General features: G+C 43.5%; 1 protein-coding gene across 3 annotated transcripts in view; it reads left to right on the forward strand.

Moving 5' to 3' along the window:
- The window catches only part of LOC149225605 (CBBY-like protein), a 399,435-nt gene that overhangs the window by 189,900 nt on the left and 186,585 nt on the right, over nt 1-22,950 (forward strand). For all 3 annotated transcript variants that reach the window (XR_016247681.1, XM_089377197.1, XM_089377199.1), the window contains exon 7: nt 20,751-20,831. Coding sequence is in view for 2 of the 3 variants with exons in the window: in XM_089377197.1 (XP_089233323.1) it covers nt 20,751-20,831 (81 nt within the window). In the remaining variant the exon portion in view is untranslated. The remainder of the gene's footprint in view (nt 1-20,750; nt 20,832-22,950) is intronic.

Consider the following 22,950-nt stretch of genomic DNA (forward strand, 5'->3'; position numbering starts at 1 on the left):
TGAGGGAGTAATTATGCTGCAGAGGGATGGAATGGCCAACAGATGGGACGCAGACCTTGCAGTTTGACCACGCAGCTCATGTGTGCAATGAACTGAGGGAGCTTGTGTGGCAGCAGCGTGAAATTTTGAATGGGATTGATGTATGGTAGCAACGTGAAGGGACCATAGGAGAGAGTAGGTAAACGTTGGGAGAAGTGGATGGCTACAGAGATATACAAAACAGAACGCAAGTTTGGAGCAGCTGATGAGGGCTGCGTGGTTATGAATGCAGTTTGCCCTAAAAAAGTTTTAAAATGCTCCTGTAATACAATAAATCCCAGAGCAACAGCAGATTGCTGATGAAACCCTCCAAATTTTTCAAAAAATCCCGCAAGAGCTGATCCTGATGCCAGATCTTACCCTCTAGGGCCTAGATTTGGCTTCAAACAAAAATTTCTTCTCAGACCTGCAACCTGCAATGGCATGTAATATTCTTAATTATCCATGGCTAATTGGAATATTCGATTTTGTTCAATTTTGCCTTCTATAGCTATTTATAAATAAAAAGGTGAGGAGAGGGGGACATACTCACTTCATGAATAAAGACACTTCCTAGTAGCACAACGTTGTAACTTAAAGGGTGAGCCAAGGGGGGCCAAAGAACCACGTAGAGGAGGGGTCCACATAGACACTTGGAGTGACTGCGCAGATGGTGAGAAACACGTGGCAAGAGGAAAGCTACGTTGGAGGCGGTGAGCCTTGGGATTGAGAGAGGCCAATGCTCTAAAGGAGAGAGGAGCCTCCTCATTTTGGCATTCGATTATGCGCATTTGAGCTAGTCACTTCGACTTAGAGCACGCTGGCTATTTAGCTAGTCTGCAGCATTGTTTAGAGCATTGAGTGTCTACATTCGGAGATCTCACACTTAGCCCTGGGGGACTTCGAGTGCCTGCTCGGGCAAGGTATTTCCATCAATATTTTTGCAGTAGTTTCATCAACGTTTTGGCAGGAGGATTGAGCATCTTGGATGACTGCGCAGTCTTGAGAGGGATGACGCAGTTCTTTTTGGTAGGAGTTCTGGATTGAGGTTTTGCAGGGGGGTTTGTACTGGGAGGTTGAGCAGGGGATTAGCCCTTGCATATTGGAGGATTTTGGCTGACTTTCAGGGAGAATTGTGGTGGGTTTATTTTAGTGGCAGCGCAGAGCCTTGAGCGATTGCGTGGGTCCTCAAGGGGGCGATTTTCGGGGGTCGGCCATTTCAGAAAATCTTTCTGGGTTTTTCTAGGTTTCTTGAGTAGAATCCGATTCCAGAGTTTCAATATTTTCTGAGGAGGGGAACAACCCCAAATCATCATTTGATTTCTAGCAGCAGCAACAACACGACAGTTCTTCAGCAGCTTGGACGCAGTTCAAAGAGAGGCCATTCCTTAGCTATTATGAGTGTATTTCTTCACTTGCCTTGTGCAAGTCGAGGTGCCATCTTTCTGATCACCTCCTGTACTCATTCTATTACTCAATATAATAAAATGGCTTAGCATTTCTCTCTGCATTTCTTGAGTATCCGCTTATGGTTATATTGTTATATGTTGCACCATTGTTATTTTTATCTCTTTGAGCTTCTCGGCTACTATACCTCTTGTGTGTTTTCGCCTATACACTTAGACAGAGTCTGGAAAGGGCCAGGTAGCCTCAAGATCTCGTCTTCTTTTCAGAGGCGACATATCTGGTAAATGCCCTCCCAGTCCATATCTGGTTGGAGTTTTCTTGTGTTTGAGGAATATTCCTGATAAGGGATATTACAGTGGTATCAGAGCATAGATCTGGCTCAGCCTGTGGAGCTAGCAATCTATGACACCGGGGGAAAAGCCCTACATTTGTTTTAGAGGTAGGAGATACAAAGACACTGGGCATAGGTTGGAGAACACTTACGGAGAGGGAGACTGTGTTCCAGTAGTGGATGCAGAAAAGGAGGAGCCTGTGGTGGACGCAAAGCAGGAGGATCCGATGGCAGATGATGACGGGAAGAGATTTGCCGACATGCTCCTCAAATTAGTACAGCATCTGTCGAGGCAGATTAAGGTGATGGGGCAGAGATTCATGGCAGTAGAGGCTAGACAGTGTGAGAGCCCACGGGTTTTCCAGGTTGGTGAGGGATCAGGTGCATCCCACCATTTGCCAAAGCAGCGTGATACTATTCAGCAAGTGGCCTCACATGCCCCTACACGCTCTACCATGCCCACTTTCTTAGGAGCAGACACGGGGGCCGGAGCCCAGCAGGAGGCAGAGCCTGGTCATATGGGCAATTATTTTGTAGAATACCAGGCCTATGGGCAGGAGTTCAGGGAGGCTTTCTCATTCAGAGACTTTGTTCAGCTCCAGCGGGATAGTAGACCCGGCGACCATCACAGAGGGTATCTGCATTATCATGATGGTAACACCCACCGTGCAGCTAATAGATTCCACTTGCCTACGTTTGATGGTTCATCAAACAGTTTGGCAAAGTCTTGGGTGGAGAAGCTGGACATTTACTTCTAGTTTAACCAGATGTCGGAGACGGAGGCCGTCAAGGTGGCGACATTACATTTGGATGGTGAGGCCCAGGATTGGTGGTTCCATGGGATGGTTACACTCGGACACTCCACAGTGACGACATATGTAGAGTTCACAAGGAGATTGATGGAGAGGTTTGACCGGAGGGATCCGGAACATCACTTTGTGGAGCTGACGAGGCTCAAACAGACTGGGAGCCCAGAGACCTAGATTTTAGATTTCTTGAGGGTTTCAGTGATGGTGCCAAATCTATCCGTGGCACGGAGGATCTACATGTATGTTGAGGGGTTAGCAGAGCCACGTCGGTGTCTAGTTAGATTCGCTAGACCAACCAACCTTCAGAATGCTATTAATAGGAGACGGGACTTACAGGATGTTTTACCCAGGACCCGGACACCTTACCTCTAGCGACAGGCTTTTCAGCCTAAGGGGAAGGATGTGAGGATTCCACCTCCGAAGGGGAATCCAGGACGAGTACAGATTGATGATGATGCTAGGAGGGAGTTGAAGAAGAAGCGGTTGTGCTTCACCTGTCAGGAGCCGTGGGCACCAGGACATAGATGTGCTGTTGGCAAAGCACATTTTATTGAGGTCTTCTCCGAGAGTAGCGGGGAAGAGGATGAGGAGGATGATGTGGAGGCAGGAAGTAGTCATGCCGCGCAGGATCGTTTGCCACCTCCACTAACAGTAGCGGGTGGTGCAGCTTTTGCACCTACCGGAGGGGCCCTTGCAGCATTGCGAGGGGTTCCCAAGTATTTGATGTTGCGCGTACGGGGGACAGTACATGGCCAGTGGGTATCAGTTTTGGTTGACAGTGGGGCAACCCACAACTTCATCGATGCACAGATGGTTGAGCGGAGAGGTATACAGACAGAGAGCTTCGATGGCTTTTCAGTTTTGGTCCCAGGAGATCAGACCATGGTGTGTGCTCATTATGTTCTAGAGTTATCAGTGATGATGGGCACCTACACACTGACTGACCACTTTTTCGTGGTCGATATTTCGGACACCAACACGATACTGGGTGTTCAGTGGCTCATCACTATCGGGAAGGTCATGACAGATTGGAAGACCTTGGGGATGGAGTGGGACGATGAGAAGACAGGGAGCCATGAGAAGATACGGGGACAGCACGCATATCCACCTCAGACTGTTTCGGCTCATCGGATGGAGGTAGTCTTCTTGTAATATTCCTAATTAGCCCCAGCTAATTGGAATATTAGATTTTGCTAAATTTTGCCTTATATAGTTATTTTGTGAATAAAAAAAAAAGTGAGAAAGGACAACATAACTCACTTTTAGAATAAAAGTCACTTCCTAGTAGCACAACATTGTGACTTAAAGGGAGAGCCAAGGGGGCCAAAAGGGGGACGCAGAAATGGAGCCCATGCAGACACATGGAGGGACTGCACAGGAGGGGAGGAACACGTGGCAAAAGGGGAATCACGCAGGAGAAGGTGAGCATTGGGATTGAGAGAGGCAGAAGCTATAAAAGAGAGAGGAGCCCCCTCATTTTGATCATTCAATTTCTGCATTTTGAGCTAGTCGTTTTGACTTCTGAGCACGCTAGTTGTTTAGCTGGTCTGCAACGCTGTTTAGTGCATTGAGTGTCTCCATTCGGAGATCTCACCCTTATCCCCGGGGGACTTCGAGTGCCTGCTTTGGCAAGGTATTTCCATTGGTATTTCAGCAGTAGTTTTATTAGCATTTCAGCAGCAGTTTATCAGCATTTTGGAGGACTGCGCAACACTTGGAGAGGGACACAGTTATTTTTGGTTGTAGTGCTAGATTGGGGGTTTTGCAAGTGGATTTATGCTGGGAGATTGAGCAGGGGTCCAACTCGTCTCATTGGAGGATTTTTGCCAGGGCTTCAGGCAGTGTTTCAGGCAGAGTTTAGAGGGGTTTTCTTCAGTGGTAGCGCAGGGCATTGAGGAACTGCGCAGAACCCCAAGAGGGTGTTTTTTCGGGGGTCGGCCATTCCAGGAAAGCTTTCTGGGTTTTTCTGTGTTTCTTGAGTAGAGCCCGAATCCAGAGTTTCAGCTTTTTCCGAGGAGGGGAGCAGCCCCAAATCATCATTTGTTTCCTAGCAGCAGCAGCGACATCCACGTAGAGAGGCCATTCTTGTCATTCTGAGAGTATTTCTTCACTTGCCTTATGCAAGTCGAGGTGCCATCTGTCTAATCACCTCTTGTACTCATTTTATTCCTCAGTATAATAAAATGGTTTAGCATTTCTCGCTGCATTTCTTGTGTATCTGCTTATATTTCCGGTTTACATTATTATATGCTATTCCACTGTTATTTTATCACTTCTGGGTTATTATATCATTTGCATATATTTGGTTGGAGTTTTGCTGGGGTTTAAGGAATATTCTGGGTTAGGAATATTATAGTGGTATCAGAGCATAGATCTGGCTCAGCTTGTGGAGCTAGCGATCTATGACACTAGGGGAAAAACCCTACATTTGTTACAGAGGTAGGAGGTACAGAGACACTGGATGTAGGTTGGAGAATACCTACGGGGAGGGAGACTGTGTTCCCGTGGTGGACGCAAAACAGGTGGAGCCTGTGGTAGACGCAGAACAGAGAGAGCCAATAGTGGACGCAGAACAGATGGTCGACAAGGATGGGAAGAGATTTGCGGATATGCTCCTCAAATCAGTGCAGGATCTGTCGAGGCAAATCAAGGTGATGGGGCAGAGATTCACGGTAGTAGAGGCCAGACAGCGTGAGAGCCCACTGGTTTTCTGTAACGACCCATCTAAATTGACCCATTAATAAAATTTTAAGCTTTATAATATATATGTATATTAAATTTTATAAAATATATATAATTAAACTTTATAATATAAATTTATAAAATATATATCATAACTGAACTTTATAACATATATAATATGAATTTATAAAATATATCATTAAAGTTATAACATATATAATATGAATTTATAAAATATATCATTAAAGTTATAACATATATAATATGAATGTTATAAAAGATTTCATTTAACTATATAACATATACAATGGAAATGTTATAAAAACCTAAATGGACTCTTTACCCGTAGATCTAAACTGTGCTAAATAATACATTTATACCACAGTTCATTAAAGAGGCGCGTCCAACCTGCTAAGAATTTATAGCGGAGCACACCTTGCCGGGAAGCTTCGGAGAGTTAATTGCATGCAGGTATGTGTCAAGAGGGAGAAGAGCGGTGGCCGTAAGCAGGAGGGTGGCCACCGCCAATCCTGCCTTTATAATCGCTAGTCTGATCCGATGCAGGGGGGAAAAAAACCAGAGAGGGCAGCAAAGGAGGAGAAGCATAAATTCACCAGGAGGAAATCAGGAGAAGGGATTTTTCGTTTGAAGAGCTTTAAGTGGTCTGGGTTCTGGGCACGGAGGGACAGAGAGCCTCTGTGGAGAGCTTTCTGGATTGAGCAGCTAGGTTGCTCAGTCTGGTTGGGTGGTATTGGCCTCTCGAAAATTGGGTCAAAACAGCCACGGCATCACCAGCAGCGGAATCGCCAGTTCAATAGCAGAATCAGCAATCAGCTAGCAGTTCAGGTATGTGCAAATTACATTTGTATGCATTCTTGTTTTCCAGCTTATGAATATTTACATGTTTTGCTGTATTTCGAAAATTTGGGCACTACATTTTCCAGGTTGGTGAGGGATTGGGTGCATCCCACCATTTGCCAGAGCAGCGTGATACTGCGCAGCACGTGGCCTCACATGCCCCTACACGCTCTACCATGCCCACTTTCTTAGGAGCAGACACGGGGGCCATAGCCCAGCAGGAGGCAGAGCCTGGACACATAGGTGATTATTTTACAAAGTACCAAGCCTATGGGTAGGAGTTCAGGGAAGCCCTCTCATTCCGTGATTTTGTTCTGCTCCAGTGGGATGGTAGACCCCGTGACCATCACAGAGGGTACCGACATTATCATGATGGTGACACCCACCATGCAGCGAGTAGATTCCACTTGCCTACGTTTGATGGCTCATCAAACAGTTCGGCAAGGTCTTGGGTGGAGAAGCTGGACATTTATTTCCAGCTTAACCAGATGTCGGAGACAGAGGCCATCAAGGTGGTGACATTGCATTTGGATGGTGAGGCCCAGGATTGGTGGTTTCATGGGATGGTTACGCTAGGACACTCCATGGTGACGACATATGTCGAGTTCACCAGGAGATTGATGGAGCGATTTGATCGGAGGGATTCAGAGCAACATTTTGTTGAGCTGACAAGGCTCAAACAGACAGGTAGCCCAAAGACCTACATTGCAGATTTCTTGAGGGTCTCAGTGATGGTGCTCAATGTTGCACGAAGCGGGAGCGAAGCGGAAGCGGGAGCGCGGAAGCGTCATTTTCCAAAAATCTAGGAAGCGAAGCGTCCGCGGAAGCGTTTGCTATATATATATATATTTTTATATTTTTTTGCATTTATACTCAAAACAAACATCCCAAATACCAAAATTAATTGTAGAAGACATGAAAACATGCATATTTTTGCATAAATCAAGATAGATATGGTATCCATGATTCCAAAACTTTGTTCTATTAATATGGTGCTATTATTCCAAAAACTTTGTTCTAGAATCTGGATCATAAATTTAAATGGTATTATATACTTTGCAACATGTTACTCACTTCTTCTCCATTTAAAATATTAAAAATGATTATGTTTTGACAAGATAATAAATAAAGAATTATTAAATATATTCATAATTTATTTATGTAATATAATAAATAAATAATTGTTAAATATATTTATTTTTGTACTCGAATATATATATATATATCTATATATATATATATATATATATATATATATATATATATAAAATAAAAAATTTATTATATATATAGATATATTATAAAAATTTATTTATTTTATTACTTTCAAAAGCATTAAGATTATATGAAAATATAAATATAATCGTGATATATTGTTTTTCTATTTATAACACTATAACAATAATTTTGAAGTTGAAATTAAATTAAGCATTAATTTATAAGAAATGGATTTTCGTATCAATTATACCTTCGAGTCTCCGTTTAAACACATGACTATAAATAACGATAACTATAACAGTCTTATTAAAAGGCCCTAAGCTCTACGTAATTGGGCCACGCGTAATTTCTTTCCCACGTCACATTAACGAAACGAAATTTATACATGTAGTTGTATAAGAATAAACGTTGACAATAAAATATTCATGGCTACCCAACCCGAAAGTGTAACCCCAGTGTCACAAGCACGTAAGTGTAACCAGGAATCGCTCCAAAAACTCGGAACCGCGCTTCGTAAAAACTGGAATCGCGCTTCGGCTGGCGCTTCCGGAACGCTTCCGTACGGGACGCGATTCCGGCCTAGGATCCGGGGGGGGGGCGCTTCCTGCAACTATGATGGTGCTAGATCTATCCACAGCACGGAGGATCTATATGTATGTTGAGGGGTTAGCAGAGCTACTTCAGGGTCTAGTCAAATTCGCTAGACCGGCCACCCTTCAGGATGCTATCAGCAGGACCCGGGACCTACAGGATGTCTTACCCAGGACCCAGACACCTTACCCCCAGAGACAGACTTTCCAGTCTAAGGGGAAGGATGTGAGGATTCCACCTCCAAAGGGGAATCCAGGACGAGTGCAAATTGACGATGATGTCAAGAGGGAGCTGAAGAAGAAGCGGTTGTGCTTCACATGTCAGGAGCCATGGGCACCAGGACATAGATGTGCTGCTGGCAAGGCACATTTCATTGAGGTTTTCTCCGAGAGCAGTGGAGAAGAGGATGACGAGGATGGTGTGGAGGCAGGAGATAGCCATGATGGACAGGGACCTTTGCCACCTCCACCGCCAGCAGCAGGTGGTGCATCTTTTGCACCCATCAGAGGGGCCCTTGCCGCATTGCGAGGAGTTCCCAAGTATCTGACACTATGCGTACGAGGGACAGTACGTGGCCAGCGAGGGTCAGTTTTGGTTGACAGTGGGGTAACCCACAACTTCATCAATGCACAGATGGTTGAGCGGAGAAGCATACAGACAGAGAACTTCGATGGGTTTTCTGTCTTGGTCCCAGGAGATCAGACCATGACGTGTGCTCGATATGTTCCAGAGCTTTCAGTGACGATGGGCACCTACACATTGACTGACCAGTTTTTCGTGGTCGATATTCCAGACACCAGCATGATACTGGGTATTCAATGGCTCATCACTCTAGGGAAGGTCACGACGGATTGGAAGACCCTAGAGATGGAGTGGGATGATGAGAAGACAGGGAGGCATGAGAAGACACGGGGACAACATACGTATCCGCCTCAGACTGTTTCGGCTCATCGGATGGAGGCAGTTTTTCGGAAGGGAGACATAGAGTGGGCAGTAGAGTTGCGTGCATCAGAGGCAGGGACTACAGGGCAGACAGTGCACCCGGAGATACAGTCCATCCTTGACCGGTATGCCATAGTATTTGGGGAGTTTTCGTCAGGTCAACCATCGGACCGGGGGTTTGAGCACACTATTGAGCTTGAGCAGGGCATACAGGCAGTGATTACTACCCCCTATAGTTATCCCAAGGCCTATCGGGACGAGATAGAGCGGGGCATTCAGGAGTTGTTGGCTTTGGGGCACATCCGACCGAGCACGAGTCCTTTTGCTTCTTCTGTGGTGTTGGTGAAGAAGAAGAACGGTACATTGAGGATGTGCATTGACTACTGGGCCCTGAACAAGAGGACATTGAAGAACAGGTACACCATACCCAGGATCGATGAGTTGATGGATGAGTTGAGAGGAGCACGGTTCTTCTCAAAGATTGATTTGAGATCAGGGTACCATCAGATTTGCGTGAGGGAGCAGGACATTCCCAAGACCGCCTTCAGATGTCACTATGGGCACTTTGAGTTTTTGATGATGCCCTTCGAGCTAACCAACGCCCCAGCGACATTCCAGTCTTGCATGAATCACATCTTCCATAGTCACTTGAGGAAGTTTGTGTTGGTGTCTTTTGATGATATACTCATTTACAGCAGGACGTGGGAGGAGCATCTCCAGCATATTGAGATAGTATTACGCATCTTGGAGGAGCAGCAGTTCTATGCCAAGATCTCCAAATGTGAGTTCGGGTTGACGGAGATGTTGTACTTGCGACACATCATTGGAGTGGATGGAGTGAGGGTCCACGAGGAGAAGATTAGGGCCATCAGAGATTGGTCGGAGCCGAGAAACGTGATGGAACTTCGAGGATTCATTGGCATTTGTACTTACTACCGGAAGTTTGTCAAAGGTTTCTCACAGCTTGCTGCACCCCTGACAGATTTGACGAGGAAGGGGGCATTTAGCTGGTCGGATACAGCACAGCGAGCCTTTGACAGGCTCAAGGAGGTTATGAGCAGCTGCCCAGTGCTTGCATTGCCAAATTTTACGCAGCCATTTGTTTTGGAGTGTGATGCGTAGGGAGAGGGGATCGGTGTAGTATTGATGCAGGGAGGTCACCCTATAGCCTTTGAGAGCCAGAAGCTCCTTCTGCACGAGAGGTTGTATTCTATATACGATAAAGAGATGCTGACCATCATGCATGCATTGGCTAAGTACCGACAGTATTTAATGGGGAACAGGTTCAAGGTGAGGACTGATCACAACAGCTTCAAGTTCTTTTTGGAGCAGAAGTAGTTGCAGGAGAGCGCAGAAGTGGATCAGTAAGATCCAAGCATATGACTTTGACATTGAGTATGTCAAGGGTAAGAACAACGTGGTATCTGATGCCCTTTCACGTAGACCAACGACGTTGTCTCTTATGAGCTTGGATACAGACTGGAGGCTCGACTCTTAGTAGAGTACTCCAAGGAAAGGTTTGCATGTGAGATTCTGGACGGGCAGATGGTAGATGACAGGTTCAGGGTGGTCGATGAGATCATCTATTACAGGGATCAGATTTTCTTGACTGAGGGGTCTCAGCTCAAGAAGAAGATACTCCAGGCATCACATGATTCACCATTGGCAGGCCATCAGGGGTTTACCAAAACCCACACGGCCATTAGAGAGAGGTTCTCCTGGGAGGGCCTCAAAGAGGACGTACTTTGGCATATCAGGGAGTGCGATGTTTGCCAGCGGAACAAGGGAGAGATGGGCCATCCTGCGTGTTTATTGCAGCCGCTACCCATTTCGGAGGGGAAATGGGAGAGCATTTCGATGGATTTCATCACAGGATTGCAAGGATTGTATCTTTGTCGTCGTTGACCGACTGACAAAGTACGCGCATTTCTTTGCCATATCCGCACACTACATAGTAGCATAGGTGGCCGAGTTGTTCTTCAGGGAGATCTTCAGGCTACATGGTCTTCCTAAGACCATCGTCAGTGACAAGGACAGCCATTTCATGGGCGGGTTTTGGCAGGAGCTTTTTCGGTTGGTGGGGACGGAGTTGACTCCGAGTACCAGTTATCACCCACAGACGGATGGGCCGACATAGATGGTTAACAAGTGGCTGGAGGGCTACTTGCGTAACTATGTCAGTGGGCAGCAACGAGCATGGCTGAAGTGGCTGTGTTTGGGGGAGTATTGCTACAATACTTCACATTAGATATACATTGGTATGTCACCATTCAATGCCTTATATGGGTATCATCCTTTATCTTTTGTTGACGTGATGTTTGGTGACAGCAGGGCTCCTAGAGCCAAGATTTGGATCCAAGAGAGTCAGGATATCCTCTGAACTCTCAAGGATAACATGGCTACAACGCAGAACCAGTAGAAGCTGTATGCCGACAGGGGTCGGGTAGAGAGGCAGTTCGAGGTGGGGGACATGGTCTACCTACGATTACAGCCATATCGACAGTCGTCACTGAAGCAGAAGGGGGCTGAAAAGCTCATGGCCCGCTTTTATGGGCCATACAGGGTGATACGCAGGATTGGACATGTTGCATATGAGTTGGAGCTGCCCCAAGGTAGCAAGATTCATAACGTTTTTCATGTATCATGCCTGAAAAAGGCATTGGGGCAGCAGGTAACAGTGATAGATGAGTTACCACCTATGGATGATGAGGGGCATTTGGTATTGTAGCTGAAGGTTATCATTGATACCAAGGAGAGGCAGTTGCAGAGCAGGACGGTATGGGAATTCTTAGTGAGGTGGAAGAATTTGCCGGATGAGGATGCCACTTGGGAGACTGAGAAGATCTTACAACATCCATCACTTCAGTTGCTTGAGGACAAGGAACATTTTTTCGGGGGAGACTGTAATATTCCTAATTAGCCCCAACTAATTGGAATATTTGATTTTGCCAAATTTTGCCTTCTATAGTTATTTTGTAAATAAAAAAAAAGTGAGAAAGGGGAACATAACTCACTTTTAGAATAAAAGTCACTTCCTAGTAGCACAACGTTGTGGCTTAAAGGGAGAGCCAAGGGGGCCAAAAGGGGGGATGCAGAAATGGAGCCCACGCAGACACATGGAGGGACTGCGTAGGAGGGGAGGAACACGTGGCAAAAGGGGAATCACGCAGGAGAAGGTGAGCATTGGGATTGAGAGAGGCAGAAGCTATAAAAGAGAGAGGAGCCCCCTCATTTTGATCATTCAGTTATGTGCATTTTGAGCTAGTCGTTTCGACTTCTGAGCACGTTGGCTATTTAGCTAGTCTACAACGCTGTTTAGTGCATTGAGTGTCTCCATTCGGAGATCTCACCCTTAGCCCGTGGGGCTTCGAGTGCCTGCTCGGGCAAGGTATTTCCATTGGTATTTCAGCAGTAGTTTTATCAACATTTCAACAACAGTTCATCAACATTTTGGAGGACTGCGCAACACTTGGAGAGCGACGCAGTTCTTTTTGGTTGTAGTGCTGGATTGGGGGTTTTGGAGGTGGATTTATGCTAGTCGATTGAGCAGGGGTCTAGCTCTTGTCTCATTGGAGGATTTTTGGTAGGGTTTTAGGTAGTGTTTCAGGCAGAGTTTAGAGGGGTTTTCTTCAGTGGCAGCGCAGGGCATTGAGGAACTGCGCAGAACCCCAAGAGGGTGTTTTTTCACGGGTCGGCCATTCCAGGAAATCTTTCTGGGTTTTTTTGGGTTTCTTGAGTAGAGCCTGAATCCAGAATTTCAGATTTTTCCGAGGAGGTGAGCAGCCCCAAATCATCATTTGTTTCCTAGTAGCAGCAGTAGTATCGACGCAGAGAGGCCATTCCTGTCATTCTGAGAGTATTTCTTCACTTGCCTTGTGCAAGTCAAGGTGCCATCTGTCTAATCACCTCTTGTACTCATTTTATTGCTCAGTATAATAAAATGGCTTAGCATTTCTCGCTGCATTTCTTGTGTATCTGCTTATATTTCCAGTTTACATTATTATATGCTGTTCCACTGTTATTTTATCACTTCTGGGTTATTATATCATTTGCATATATTTGGTTGGAGTTTTGCTGCGGTTTGAGGAATATTACACTTCCGGAAGGGAGTCATAGAGTGGGTAGTAAAGCTGCGTGCATCAGAGGCAGGGACTACATGGCAGATAGTGCACCCAGAGATACAGTCCATCCTTGACCGGTATGCCATAGTATTTGGGGAGATTCCGCTAGGACAACCACCGGATTGGGGGTTTGAGCACACCATTGAGCTTGAGCAGGGCATACAGGCAGTGATTACTACCCCTATAGGCATCCCAAGGCCTATCAGGATGGGATTGAGCGGGCCATTCAAGAGTTGCTGGCTCTTGGGCACATTCGGCCGAGCACAAGTCCTTTCGCTTCTTCTGTGGTGTTGGTGAAGAAGAAGGACGACACATTGAGGATGTGCATTGACTACAGGGCCCTGAACAAGAAGACACTGAAGAACAGGTACCCCATACCCAGGATCGATGAGTTGATGGATGAGTTGAGAGGAGCACGGTTCTTCTCGAAGATTGATTTGAGATCTGGGTATCATTAAATTCGCGTGAGGGAGCAGGACATTCCCAAGACCGCCTTCAGGTGTCGCTATGGGCACTTTGAGTTTTTGGTGATGCCCTTCGGGCTAACCAACACCCTAGCCACATTCCAGTCTTGCATGAATCACATCTTCCGTAGTCACTTGAGGAAGTTTGTGTTGGTATTCTTTGATGATATACTCATTTACAGCAGGACTTGGGAGGAGCATCTCCAGCACATTGAGACGGTATTGCGCATCTTGGAGGAGCAGTAGTTGTATGCCAAGCTCTCCAAATGTGAGTACGGGTTGACGGAGATGTTATACTTGGGACACATCATAGGAGTGGATGGAGTGAGGGTCCACGAGGAGAAGATCAGGGCCATCAGAGATTGGCCGAAGCTGAGAAACGTGACGAAACTTCGAGGATTCATTGGCATTTGTACTTACGACCGGAAGTTCGTCAAGGGTTTCTCGCAGCTTGTTGCACCCCTGACAGATTTGACAAGGAAGGGGGCATTCAGTTGGTCGGATACAGCGCAACGAGCCTTTGACAGGCTCAAGGAGGTTATGAGCAGCTACCTAGTGCTTGTGTTGCTAGATTTTACGCAGCGATTTGTTTTGGAGTGTGATGTGTCGTGAGAGGGGATCGACGCAATGTTGATGCAGGGAGGTCACCCTATAGCCTTTGAGAGCCAGAAGCTCCTTTAGCACGAGAGGTTGTATTCTATATATGACAAGGAGATGTTGGCCATCATGCATGCATTGGCTAAGTACCAGTAGTATTTGGTGGGTAACAGGTTCAGGGTGAGGACCGATCACAACAGCCTCAAGTTCTTTTTGGCGCAGAAGCAGCTACAGGAGAGGCAGCAGAAGTGGATCAACAAGATCCAAGCATAGGACTTTGACATTGAGTATGTCAAGGGTAAGAACAACGTGGTAGCAAATGCCTTGTCACGTAGGCCAACCACGTTGTCTCTTATGAGCTTGGACGCAGACTGGAGGGCTCGACTCTTAGTAGAGTACTCCAAGGACAGATTTGCATGTGAGGTTCTGGATGGGCAGGTGGCTAATGACAGGTACAGGGTGGTCGATGAGATCATCTATTACAAGGATCAGATCTTCTTGACTGAGAGATCTCAACTCAAGAAGAAGATACTTTAGGCATCGCATGATTCACCATTGGCAGGCCATCAGGGGTTTACCAAAACCTACAGGGCCATTAGAGAGAGGTTCTCATGGAAGGGCCTCAAGGAGGACATACTCCAGCATGTCCGGGAGTGCGATGTTTGCCAGAGGAACAAGGGGGAGATGAACCATCCAGCAGGACTATTGCAGCCTCTTCCCATTCCGGAGGGGAAATGGGAGTGTATTTCGATGGACTTCATCACAGGGTTGCCCATGGTACAGGGCAAGGATTGCATCTTTGTCGTCGTTGATCGGCTGACAAAGTACTGACAAAGTACTCACACTTTTTCGCCATATCCGCACACTACACAACAACGCAGGTGGTTGAGTTGTTCTTCACAGAGATTTTCAGGTTACATGGTCTTCCCAAGACCATCACCAATGACGGGGACAGCCGTTTCATGGGCGGATTTTGGCAGGAGCTTTTTCGGTTGGTGGGGACGGAGTTGACACCGAATACTAGTTATCACCCACAGATGGACGGGAAGACAGAGATAGTTAACAAGTGGCTGGAGGGCTACTTGAGTACCAGTTATCACCCACAGACGGACGGGCAGACAAAGATAGTTAACAAGTGGCTGGAGGGCTACTTGCGTAACTATGTCAGTGGGCAGCAACGAGCATGGCTGAAGTGGCTGCATCTGGGGGAGTACTGCTACAACAGTACTCATCATATGTCCATCGGTATGTCACCATTTTATGCTTTGTATGGGTATGATCCTTATTTTGCTGATGTGATGTTTGGTGCTAGTAAGGCTCCGAGAGCCAAGATTTGGATCCAAGAGAGTCAGGATATTCTCCGAGCTCTCAAGGATAATATGGCTACAACGCAGAACCAACAGAAGCTGTATGCTGACAGGGGTCGGGTGGAGAGATAGTTTGAGGTAGGGGACTTGGTCTACCTACGATTACAGCCATACCGACAGTCGTCACTGAAGCAGAAGGGGGCTGAGAAGCTCAAGCCCCGCTTTTATGGGCCATACAGGGTGATACGCAGGATTGGACAGGTTGCATATGAGTTGGAGTTGCCCCAAGGTAGCAAGATTCATAACATTTTTCATGTATCATGCCTGAAGAAGGCATTGGGGCAGCATGTGACAGTGACAGATGAGCTACCACCCACGGATGATGAGGGGCACTTGGTGTTGCAGCTAGAGGCTATTATTGATACCAGGGAGAGGTGGCTGCAGAGCAGGACAGTCCGGGAATTCTTGGTGAGGTGGAAGAATTTACCGGATGAGGATGCCACTTGGGAGAATGAGAAGATCTTGCAACATCCATCACTTCAGTTGCTTGAGGACAAGCAGCATTTTGCCGGGGGAGACTATAATATTCCTAATTAGCCATGACTAATTAGAATATTCGATTTTGCTCAATTTTGCCTTCTATAGCTATTTATAAATAAAAAGGTGAGGAGAGGGGGACATACTCACTTCATGAATAAAGACACTGCCTAGTAGCACAACGTTGTAACTTAAAGGGTGAGCCAAGGGGGACCAAAGAGCCATGTAGAGGAGGGGCCCACGTAGACACTTGGAGTGACTGCGCAGATGGTGAGAAACACGTGGCAAGAGGAAAGCTACGTTGGAGGAGGTGAGCCTTGGGATTGAGAGAGGCCAATGCTAAGGAGAGAGGAGCCTCCTCATTTTTGCATTCGATTATGTGCATTTGAGCTAGTCACTTCAACTTATAACATGCTAGCTGTTTAGCTAGTCTGCAGCACTGTTTAGTGCATTGAGTGTCTCCGTTCGAAGATCTCACGCTTAGCCCCGGGGGACTTCGAGTGCTTGTTCGGGGAAGGTATTTCCATCAGTATTTTTGCAATAGTTTCATCATCATTTTGGCAGGATGATTGAGCATCTTGGATGACTGCGCAGTCTTGAGAGGGATGACGTAGTTCTTTCTGGCAGGAGTTCTGGATTGTGGTTTTGCAGGGGGATTTGTATTGGGAGGTTGAGCATGGGATTAGCCCTTGCATATTGGAGGATTTTGGTTGAGTTTCAGGCAGAGTTGTGGTGGGTTTATTTTAGTGGCAGCTCAGAGCCTTGAGGGATTGCGTGGGTCCTTAAGGGGGCGATTTTCGGGGGTCGGCCATTTTAGAAAAGCTTTCTTGGTTTTTTTGGGTTTCTTGAGTAGAATCCGATTCCAAAGTTTCAACATTTTCTGAGGAGGGGAACAGCCCCAAATCCTCATTTGATTTTTAGCAGCAGTAGCAGCATGACAGTTCTCTAGCAGCTTGGATGCAGTTCAGAGAGAGGCCATTCCTTCGCTATTCTGAGTGTATTTCTTCACTTTCCTTGTGCAAGTCGAGGTGCCATCTTTCTGATCACCTCCTGTACTCATTCTATTACTCAGTATAATAAAATGGCTTAGCATTTCTCTATGCATTTCTTGAGTATCTGCTTATGGTTATATTGTTATATGTTGCACCATTGTTATTTTTATCTCTTTGAGCTTCCCGGCTACTATACCACTTGTGTGTTTTTGCCTATACTCTTAGACAGAGTCTGGAAAGGGCCAGGTAGCCTCCAGATCTCGTCTTCTTTTCAGAGGCGACATATCTGGTAAATGCCCTCCTAGTCCATCTCTGGTTGGAGTTTGCTTATGTTTGAGGAATATTCCTGATAAGGGATATTACATGGCAAAACAAACACCCAGAGATAATATTTGCAAGGATTAAAACTAAAACCCTACAAACCAGTCAAACAATTACAATATTTACAGATTTATAGCTCTTAAGTAGTCAAATTCGTCAGTAATCCACAATAATATTTTCAAAATTTCAGAATTACTATGAGATATTTTAGAAATCTCTCATGCATTCAAAAGATAAATTTAAATGATAAACCCAAGATTGAAACTGGCTGGGCTCTTCAAGAAAATGTTTTACAGGAGTTGGCTGGTTCAGCCGAGAACTTCCCCAAACGCCCGCTTATCTTCACAATCTAGATTTCCTGCACAACTCACTTCAACTATCAATAAAGAGGGAAAAAACAGTACTAAAATCCAAATCCAATGGAGATACCTGCCATTATTTTCAGAAATTTTATTACCATTTAAACCCTAGTGAGTGAACAAGATACCTGTGTTCAACATCACTCTTCAACAAGCTATTACCAATGGCTGAAATTAAATTTATGCAGAAAAATGAAACAGCTTACAACATTTCAGGAGAGTAACACCAGCAAGATTTCAACCCCAAAGTCTTTCTTTATTGCACAAGAAAAAGATTACAAGAGAGCTTTCTTCAGCACAAGACTCACAGATCGAATGATCTCAAATGACCCCTAACACCCTATTTAAAGGAAAAATTCCCAACGGCTAGTTCGAGTGATCCATGTCAAAATGATCTCGATCGTCGATGAGGATCAAAATCCCTTTTAATCTCATCTGTCGAATTTTTAAATGCATTTTAATATATTAAAAAATTGAAATTCTGCATTTATTTACTCAAAACTTTGACTTATTATTATTTTATTTTATTTTTCCAAATTTTTTTATTTTTTAATTTTATTATTATTTTTATCTATTTTTAAATTTTTTATTTTTTTATTATTTATATCTTTTTATTATTGGATCCTCGAATTTAGCCTTTGCAAAAATCATGTAGGACCTAGGACTTAGGACTTATGAGGGGATTAAAACATTTTCTAACCCTCAAGACACTTTACATCATGACTTTTTACAATTTTACATCTCAAGGGGGAAAACCCATTTGACATAGACCCTCATAGACCACCCAGTTCTGCTACACAAACATAATCTAGCAGATCAAGCAACTTGTAATAAAATAGCCTAACCAAATAGTTAGGACTATTCCCAAATCACTTTTACATAGATTTGACCTAGCACACTAGGACTCCCCTAAGATTCTAATGACAAAATTCATTCCGGCTTTGGGGTTAGGTTGAAGGAAAACTCTGCCGATCATGGATTGGTGAGACAAAAAACCTTCTGGAACATAGATTATCACCAGAAAATTAGGTTTGCCTAGGCAGTTTACATACATGACTCAAATTTGCTAAAATCATTTACAATTTACACATGCAGACTGGGTTTATAACATAACATGATCGGGTCGACGATGATTGTCGAATGGCACAGACATATCGATCAGGCGCTATCCCTTTTGCGAAAAAAAGGGGGTGTACTGCTATGGGTAGTTGACACGTAGTGGTCAACACATTGATTTATCATTTATGATTTATGTGACATGTATTTGAATTTTGTATGTACTATGCATGCGATAATGTTACTAACTTACTTTGTAAACAATGAAACTAACATCTAGATTCTAGATGACAATCTATGTTTGAAATCAATGAATTTGTATCATTAATGGGAATTTGTGTAAGAAATATCTAAGTTTTAATATATATATATATATATATATCTATGTTTTTTTAATAAAATAATATATAACGAATGCTACGTGTCTTGTTCTGGGGGATCAACGTGTCCGAATCCGACACTCGAATCCCCGTATCATACAAATCCCGAATCCCCGTGTCAGGTTACTTAGTCTAGGACAAATTTTCCGTTTTGCAGCAGCTATTCGTCTGGTAACTTGACATATTAATCTCTATTGTGCAAGTAATTAATCTTGAAGGCACCAGTCTATCACTTATATCTTAAAAATCTAATCTACTTGTGCTTGAAAATCTTATTTTTCACATAATTTTAGCTCAAGTTGCTAAGACATTCAATTGTATCCCTTGAACTTGTTGGTTTCCAATGAGTTTCTTATCTTTCCATCTTTAAGGACTACGCTTTATCTTGCATTTGGGAGATAGCTTAAATAGAGAGGGCAGGGATCAGAGTGAAAACCCTTGCCCTTAGTGTTGTCACATTTGGTGTACAATTCGGGTGACAACACACCCCTTATCCCAAATCAGAAGTGGCAGGAAATCTTGATGGATTTTATCTAAGGGTTGCCTATGTTTGACGGAAGGGAGTAACTGGGGTTGACATGGCACAGACTCCTACGATGGTGGTCAATATTGTAGGTGAACTTGTGGGAGGCATAAGTTTTGCATACGAACTCTGATTGATGTCATTCTTGGACAATTGGAAAGGTGTCTAAGTGTAGAACAATGTCGGGGGGTCTGGCACATCAGAGAGTTTTTTGACCCCAAAAGGTTTTGTTTAAGTTCTCAAAATGCATTTGGAAGGTTTTAGACCCGAATTCTCCAAACTGGGATGCCTCATAAAAACAACCTTGCAAGCTAATTCTTCTCCTTTTTCCACTTCGAAAGCATTTGAGATAGATGAGAAATAATCTACTGATCCGATTTGGATCACTATAGCGTGTCACCTTGTTATTGTACAATTTATCCACTTCTCTTCTTTGAGCTTGAGAGCTATGTACATTAATGGATATCTCCAGGGTTATCTACAATGCGGTTGTAAGGTGGGGCATCTACAATGAATTTCAAGTAGTGTAACATTTAAGACTGTATATTAAATGACTAAAGATATATGATATAATTATCACCAATGGGTTACACCATTCGCATATGATGATGATCCATACATAATGATAAATGCTTTTGCTCTGTTTGTTTATGGTTTCATAATGCATTAATTAGGAATTATAGTCTTTGTTCTTGTTTTCTGTCATTTTAATAGTTTAACATTATTTTTAGGGGAACTGTTGTTAGAATTATTAGAGAAACTTGGACATTTTACAAATTGGTTGTCAGAAGGGGAAGTGTGACAAACTAGGGTATATGAATTTAGGGTGACTCCTGGTTTTTGCATTGTTAAAATCCTTCTCAAAGTTGGATGTGTTTTATTTTTTGCGTGTCTGCTGTCGATTTCTCATTTTCACGACTTCTGCTACTTTGATGCTTAGGTTGATATTCACAGTGAGTATGCTGATTTAAATATAGTCTATTTTAGACATGTTGAAAACACAGCGATCATTGTGATGTGTGTAATTTCCAAAATGGAACATTCTTTTGGAAGCCTTTACAGAGATGACTTTTACATACCGAAACTAAAGACAACAAGATATGTTGCTATAAATCTTGTGGAGATTTCTAGATTGTCTTTTCTGTGTTTATGGACCAATATTTATAATATTTGATTGGTACATATAGCTTCCATTATCATCTAATGAAAATCTGCTAATATGTGAACACTTTTGCAGGTTTTTAGATGATGCACTTGGGGCTGGAATACCGCTTGTAATATTAGCTTCCTATAGTAGGAATGGAGAAGATGTTGCCAGGTCTGCCTCAATAAAGGGGGAAAAATATGGTTTGCATTTATTAGTATCTGAAGAACTGAATGGTTAGCATCACATTGTCATGAAGTGTTGAATCTTCTTGAAATCTTAGTTCAAGTCTTGACTTAATTTTATATGATTGGTTTCTGACTTATTTTAATATGTATAATTATCAGTTTCTAATGTGTTATGGCGTGTTGGGTTTTTCTAGCCTGAATGATACCACATGAAACATTGTTTGCGTTATATCATATGTCTATTCCATTGTTTTTAAATGGCTCAGAGGGGGATTTGTTTGTTAATTGCATATGTTTTAGCCATGCCCATTGTTTTTTGTAATTTTTCTTGAAGTTCTTCTGGCATGGGCATGCATTAGAACAAGATAGTGTGATACATGAACCAATCTCTTAATCACATGAGCAGGTGGGAATGCTAGTTGCCAAAGAATTATTATGAACACATGCAATGCGGCTGGAGAAGCTGTCAAACCTTTATTTGATGAAAAATGTCTTATATTAACACAAGATATTTAAAAAAAGAAAAGACGAAGATGGGAATGTATATACACAATGATAATTTATATCTTCTTCCTTAATGCTACTAAAGCGGAATTAAAGTCGGAATATGTTTGTGGCATCAAGATGTTTAAAATATTTAATGAGAGGAAGTGTTTAGCCAGTGTTTGCATCAAGATCACTGTGAAATTTCCTTAACTGCAATTACCAAAATTTATTCTTCTATCTTATGCAGATCATTTGTCTTCAGAAATTAATCACGGAAAATAACGAATAAATAACTACTGCAATTTTCACAAATAATAATAGGAATTGAGAAATAATGGAGACACACAAAATAATGAACACCAATATTTTTGGACAAATTGACCAGTTCTACTGATGAGGGCAATGTTGTACGATGTGGGGACGCGGAAGCGTCATTTCCCAAAAATCTAGGAAGCATCTACTATATATATAGTTATATTTTTTTGCATTTATATTAAAAAAACATGCAAAATACCAAATTAGTTGTAGAAGATATGGGAGCATGCATATTTGTACATAAATCAAGATAGATATGGCGTCCATTGTACATTAATTATTATTTATTTGAGCATCAATCATTTAGATGCATCAACTATCTAGAATCTAGATTCTTCTCTTCTTGTTTAGCATTTGCCTCTACCTCGATTGTCTAGGGATATTAGTCAACATTGCCCAATTTTGATCAAACTACCTAATCCATTATCCAAGCCTTAAAATATGGTAGAAAAAGCTTAACAAGCTTGATCGATGATTTTGACTTGATTGAAAGGTAATTTTTTGCCAAGGGCATGAAAAAGGAGTTCAACAATTAACACCACCAACACTAGGGTACATATAGGGTTGGATGCTCTTGAACGCTGATCACATACCCTCATACATGATATAATCTAATGAAATGCCACAATCCCATTGATCCTGAATTCTTGAAAACTGTTAAGTCTACTGAATTTTGAATAGGATATGAAATTCTATTTTCTCCATATGAAGTCCGATGAGGCTGGAATCACTCTCAAATATCTTGAGTCATTCCCTGGTAATGAGAATGTCACTTTTACTTTAAGAATTTAACATTACCATGAGGGAGCATCTAGGAAACGTCTAAAGAGCATGAAGGGAGCACCTTGGGAGTGTCTGAGAAGCCCCAATCCAACCTAACTCAAAGAAAAAATAAAAAAATGTTTAGAACCCTGTGTAACCCTATGGAACCGCTCGTCTCCCTTCGGATCCGTGCCCGATCCGCTGTGTATCTTGGGAGGATCCGTTGTTCCGGGGAGTTTTCATCGTTAGATCTGCGGTTCAGAAATCCGGAACCATGGATCAGGCCGACATGGTTCTGAATTTCCAAGAACCATCTATGCCGACCCGATTAGTAGTTCCGAAATTCCGAACTGCAGATCCCCCATGGATCCATATGGGACGTGGTTCTCGGTTTGGATGCTTGGGGGGTGGGCGTTTCGTGCAACATTGGATGAGGGCTTTACTATAAATCTACAACGAAATTTGAGAATTACAATATGCGTGCCTTTCACTAGGAGAGCTTCGGAAAATATTTTCCTCCACTCCCATTGGCAAAATTGAAC

Source organism: Pinus tabuliformis, chromosome J, assembly GCF_031772625.1.
Source record: "Pinus tabuliformis cultivar Carrire ecotype Pingquan chromosome J, CPIR1, whole genome shotgun sequence".
NCBI lineage: Eukaryota > Viridiplantae > Streptophyta > Pinopsida > Pinales > Pinaceae > Pinus > Pinus tabuliformis.